Source organism: Engraulis encrasicolus, chromosome 14 (assembly GCF_034702125.1).
Source record: "Engraulis encrasicolus isolate BLACKSEA-1 chromosome 14, IST_EnEncr_1.0, whole genome shotgun sequence".
Lineage (NCBI taxonomy): Eukaryota > Metazoa > Chordata > Actinopteri > Clupeiformes > Engraulidae > Engraulis > Engraulis encrasicolus.
Window position 1 is genome coordinate 32750360 of NC_085870.1, and position 6000 is coordinate 32756359.

A 6000-nucleotide genomic window follows, 5' to 3' on the forward strand; every position below is an offset into this window, starting at 1 on the left:
ACACACACACACACACACACACACACACACACACACACACACACATGTGCGCATAAACACACGCTCGCGGATTCACACAAATACGCACGCACGCACGCACACGCACACACACACACACACAGGCAGACGTGCAGACACGCACACAAGGACGTCTATATACAAGAAGAAAACTAATGTAAAAGGCACATTTTTATCTGAGCTTCCAAATTGTCTGAGCTTTTCACAGACACCTGAGAAACGCTCTGACTCTAGTCACCCCATTTATTCCCCTTGAGTATCTCAACCTCTCTGCCTCTTTCTGACAGACAGACACACACACACACACACACACACACACACACACACACACACACACACACACACACACACACACACACACACACACACACACACACACACACACACACACACACACACACACACACACACACACACAAATACAGTATGTATGCAGAGACAGACACAAACCTACACACATTGGCGCGCGCGCACGCACACACACACACACACACGCACGCACACGCGCACGCACATGCACACGCACACACACTTCCACAAGTTTTTTTGTCTCCTCGCTCCGCGTCTCTCATTGGCAGGCTACCTCACTCCACCCTTCAGCTCGTCGGTCGGTTCGCTTGACGAGATGCTTTTTGCTCATTGCTCCTAATGTGCCCAAAGAGCATGCCGACCTACTCACACGCACACACACGCACACACACACACACACACACACACACACACACACACACACACACACACACACACACACACACACACACACACACACACACACACACACACACGCGCGCGCGCGCGCGCGCGCGCGCACACACACGCATGCCCTAATCTAATTATGCTGCCAGTCAAGGGCTCACTCACCCACAGAGATACCAGCGAAAAAGAGAGGAGGAGAGGAGAGGAGAGGAATACGTATGTGAAATAAATAATATGAATTACAAATTTACTGGGCAGGAAATGCTGAAATAATGCATACCTACATGCGTATCTATATGAATGTATGGGGAGGAGAAAAAAATCTCTGAGGCAAGGACGCTGCCTATCACGCCCCATCCTTCCTCTCTTCTCTCTTCTCTCTCTCTCTCTCTCTCTCTCTCTCTCTCTCTCTCTCTCTCTCTCTCTCTCTCTCTCACTCCCCGTTGAAGGTTTTGAAATGGTTTCGGCTCCGCTCCTGCCGAGATTCATTACCTGGCCTAATTATAAAGGCAAATGAAATCAGGGCCGATACAATATTAATGGACGCCGACGCCATTAGGATTCATTTGCTGTATTTGCAACAATATGATATTTTCAAACTGTTTTCATGCCTGATTAAAGACATGGGCAGATAAGGGGAGGGGGGGGGTGCGAGTGGAGAGAGATAGTAGAGAGGAGGAGGGGGAGAGTAAGAGAGACGATGAGGGGATGCAGGGAGGAAGGAAAGGGAGGAAATGAGAGGGGGAGAGAAAGAGACAGTGACAGCACGGCAGTTGGGGGAGAAATGCAGCACATGACTAGAAACCCAACTGAAGACTCATAGTCATAGAGAGGAGCTATGCAGGAATGAATAAAATGAAGAAAGGAGGCCAGATGGAAACAAATATGCTAAAACTTTAGTATAACAGCCCCTTAAAATCCTGTATTAACACTTTATAAACATAGAAAGAAATATAGACAAAACATTTTAAAGTGTTGGTAAATGAGTAAGAACAAACCTACAGTTTATACATTTTCACAGCAGAGTGGGAATCTGCTAGCCTGAGCGAAAGCCGACTGTTGACTCCGTTTTAAATTGATTTAAATTCATTGGAGTTCCGAATTCAAATTTAAATCCATATTGTGCTTTATTAGCATGACTGTTACAATATAGTGTTGCAAAAGCATACACATAACAAAACAAAAGTGTGAATAGTGTTACCTTAATCAATCAGTAACGGACTTCGCGGGTGAGTTCTGCATCACTACTCTCAACTGTTTGCTGATTGGCTAAACAGTGAGCGAACCGAGCTAAGAGGGTTTCGCCAGACTAGCTGCGGAGCCAAAATCTTTGGGTGGAGTATATAAGTTTGGCTTGGAATCTACTCCAGCCAGATTATTTTGCTGCTTCTTTGCCTGTCGGACACTTCTATATCCAGTTTTTTTTGCTCTTTGGAGAACAAACTTTCGTGTCTTTTATGTGTCAAAATGTACAAACATTTGTAAATGTTTTGTTGATTATTAGTTCATTACTTACAAAGTGTTTATAAAGCTTCCTAGTGACTGCTATTCTAAAGTGTTACCACAAACCAAAAACACACAGAGAGATGGGAGAGATAGAGGTCAGAATAGAATAGATATAGAGGAGAGGCGGATAGAAGGGGGATAGAGGTGAACGAGAGAAAGACAGATATAGAAAACTAGAGAGAGGCCAATGGGAATGATGATAAGACATGAGGAAGTGAGACAAAGGTAAGAGGATGAAAAGAAGACAAGAGGATTGATGGAGGGAAAGGAATAAAAAGAAAAGGAGAGGGGAAGAGAGGGCTGATGCAGGAGGGCAGGTGCTATGCTATTATTCCATTATCATAAGCCACATGAAATCTAAAAACACAGACACAGATGCAGGCAGGTGTGTGTGTGTGTGCGCGCATGTGTGTGTGTGTGTGTGTGTGTGTGTGTGTGTGTGTGTGTGTGTGTGTGTGTGTGTGTGTGTGTGTGTGTGTGTGTGTGTGCGTGTGTGTGTGTGTGTGTGTGTGTGTGTGTGTGTGTGTGTGTGTGTGTGTGCGTGCATGTATAAGAATGTATATCGTGTGAGAATGTATCGTTTGTGAATATTTGCATTTATGTATGTATTATAGTTGCCCGTCTGCTGTCACTATGCCATTGTGTGTACATGTGTATATTTTTGAACTGTGCACTGTGCATTTTTGAATTGTGTGTGTGTGTATGTGTGTGTGTGTGTGTGCGTGGGTGTGCGTGTGTGTGGGTGTGTGCGTGTGTGTGTGTGTGTGTGTGTGTGTGTGCTTGCATTTGTATGCGTGTGTGTGTGCATGCGATGTGTGCGTGCGTGCATGTGTGCGTGCGTGTGTGCGTGCGTGCGTGCGTGCGTGCATGTATAAGAATGTATATCGTGTGAGAATGTATCGTTTGTGAATATTTGCATTTATGTATGTATTATAGTTGCCCGTCTGCTGTCACTATGCCATTGTGTGTACATGTGTATATTTTTGAACTGTGCACTGTGCATTTTTGAATTGTGTGTGTGTGTATGTGTGCGTGTGTGTGGGTGTGTGCGTGTGTGTGTGTGTGTGTGTTTGTGTGAATGCTCACTCTCACTTCAGCCTGTGACTGACTGTGGCGACTAAAGCGGGCGTGAAGAGAAATGGACTTGTGTGGCAAGAGGGTCTGATAATTATTAGTTCTAAAGCCCTTTCTCAAATATCCCCTGGGACACGCGGGGTTAAAAATCCATTTGGGGGAAGTGTACCATGACAGCAAGCTTCGTCTCCTTGGAGACAGTCGACATGACAGCAGATGAGAGGACTGGGTGGGTGGGTGGAGGAATGGAGTTGGGGGGGGAGTGGTGGCTAGCATATGAGGAGATATGTGTAGTCTTTTTCATGTGCTTTCTTTCTGCTCTTTTCTGCTCTATTTTTAAAGAAACATGAACGTATATGGTGTGTGTGTGTGTGTGTGTGTGTGTGTGTGTGTGTGTGTGTGTGTGTGTGTGTGTGTGTGTGTGTGTGTGTGTGTGTGTGTGTGTGTGTGTGTGTGTGTGTGTGTGTGTGTGTGTGTGTGGCGTATATACATTTACATAGATACATGCTGTAAATCAATCTAGCAAAATGCATGCTTTCTTTTTCTTGTCTCCTTTTTTCAAAATTAATATCTATTTAAGTCTGCCTTGCTTAACCCATGATGTCATCAACAGTATTTTTTATAGCGTGCTTGATACATGGGGTCTATTCATGACTAATTTATGGCGCCATTTTGTTAAAGGAAAATGTGTTTTTAAGGGAAAGGGCTTGCAGCCCCGGTGGTTATCTGTCAGGAATGTCAGGTTTTATTGATGTGTATGTCGGACAAACTAATGTTACTCGTCAAAACATTTATTATTTTTCGATCTCTCGATCTATCTCTCTCTCTCTCCAATGTGATTTAATCTGTGTTATGGATAAACATTTCCATACCTTAATATTTATAGGCAATATTATAAAATCAATGAGAATGTAATTTTTCTGGGGCCAGTTCACGTCATGACATGAATCAGTATGGTCTCATATTTACATGAGCTGGTGTTTGAGCCATTTGTGTACTGAACAGAACACTTCAACCTCTGTGTGTGTGTGTGTGTGTGTGTGTGTGTGTGTGTGTGTGTGTGTGTGTGTGTGTGTGTGTGTGTGTGTGTGTGTGTGTGTGTGTGTGCATGTGCGTGTGTGCGTTTGTGTGTGTGCGTGCGCACGTGTGTGAAAGAGAGAGAGGGAAATACACAGAGACAGGCTGAAAGAAGGAAAGAAAGAAAGAAAGAGAGAAAGAAAGAAAGAAAGAAAGAAAGAAAGAAAGAAAGAAAGAAAGAGAGAAAGAAATGAAAAAGGAAAGCAAGAATGAAAGACAGAAAGAAAGAAAGAAAGAAAGAAAGAAAGAAAGAAAGAAAGAAAGAAAGAAAGAAAGAAAGAAAGAACGAAAGAAAGAAAGAAACAGAAAAACAAACAAGCAAGTGCTGTAAACATAAGGGTCTTCCTTACCTTGAGGCCATCTTGCCACAGGTGCTCCCTCTGTAGTCTCTCTGCCTCTGAAGCCAGTCTCTGTTGGAGGGCAAAAGGTCAAGAGGCGAGGACAAAGATAAGCACATACCACTTACACTTAAACACATGTACTTGTACAGTAAAATGTGTAGTGTTAATTCAACACTAAGCAAGTCGATGTACTGTAACATTTTCTAGATTGTATTTGGTCTCAGAGTACTACATGTTCAATTAACACTGCAAATTTCTTGAGTGAATTGTCATACATCATCATCATTTGAAGTGATCATGCAGCACTTTACTTTAGGGTGTTACTGTTAGAGTGTGTCTACCAAGTAAGGTGTAGTTGTACTACGTGTGCAACAATGTGTATAATATACTGTGCAATCTTCATAATCTCTTTTTGTGGAAACAAAAAATGCAAAAAAATCTGCATTATCAAATATTATGGTTGCGTGTGTATGTGAGAAATAGAGGGGAAGAGAGGGACAGGAGAAGGATGGGAGGGGCTGCATTTGTGTCAAGGAAGAAAATGGAGTACTCAAAGTAACGTCCCTGTGCACAACCCAGTCCCTCCAGGATTTTGCACTGGGATTTTGTGATTTTTGCGGTCAAAATGTCTGATTTTGTGGCGGCATTTTCTCATTTTTTGCAAAGATTTTGCGGCATTTTCTCATTTTTTGCAAAGATTTTGCACCCATTTCTGGGTTTTTTTGGTAACTGAAAACCACAATCAGTCTAAGAAGCAGGCTTAAGACAGAAGAGAGAGAGATTCAGAAACACACTTAGGCCTACTATATAGGCCCTAGCCTAATAGAATAGGCCTAATTAAATAGGCCTATTGTCAAAAATTGCCAGAGCGTCTTATAAGCCAGTGCGTCCAATGTGTAAAAAAAATCAAGGCCGCGACACTCATAAATCTCTGTCGATATTTTAGAACGACTTCGGGGGAAAACGGGACTGCGCGTTATGAAAAAATACTTGTGGGTATAGCGGGGTACAGTAGCCAGGTTGTATGCAAGCGTTACAATGTCACCTGTTGGAAGACGCGTCTCTCTCTCTCTCTCATCTCTCCTCCTCCTCTCTCTCTCTCTCTCTCTCCACTCTCTCTCTCTCCCTTCTCTCTCTCATCACGTCAATCTCTCTCTCTCTCTCTCTCTCTCTCTCTCTCTCTCTCTCTCGTGCTCGTATTGCAAGCTGTTGCATATTATTTGCTTGATGCAAAGTTGTGATGGCATACACGCTCTCGTTGACATGGTTGTGTGCATGGTTGCATGGA

General features: G+C 43.4%; 1 protein-coding gene across 1 annotated transcript in view; it reads right to left on the bottom strand.

Annotated features, from left to right (window-relative positions):
• The window catches only part of cacna2d2a (calcium channel, voltage-dependent, alpha 2/delta subunit 2a), a 365088-nt gene that overhangs the window by 191823 nt on the left and 167265 nt on the right, over positions 1-6000 (bottom strand). Inside the window, 1 exon segment of the mRNA XM_063216475.1 lies at positions 4722-4781. Coding sequence (XP_063072545.1) covers positions 4722-4781 — 60 coding nt within the window.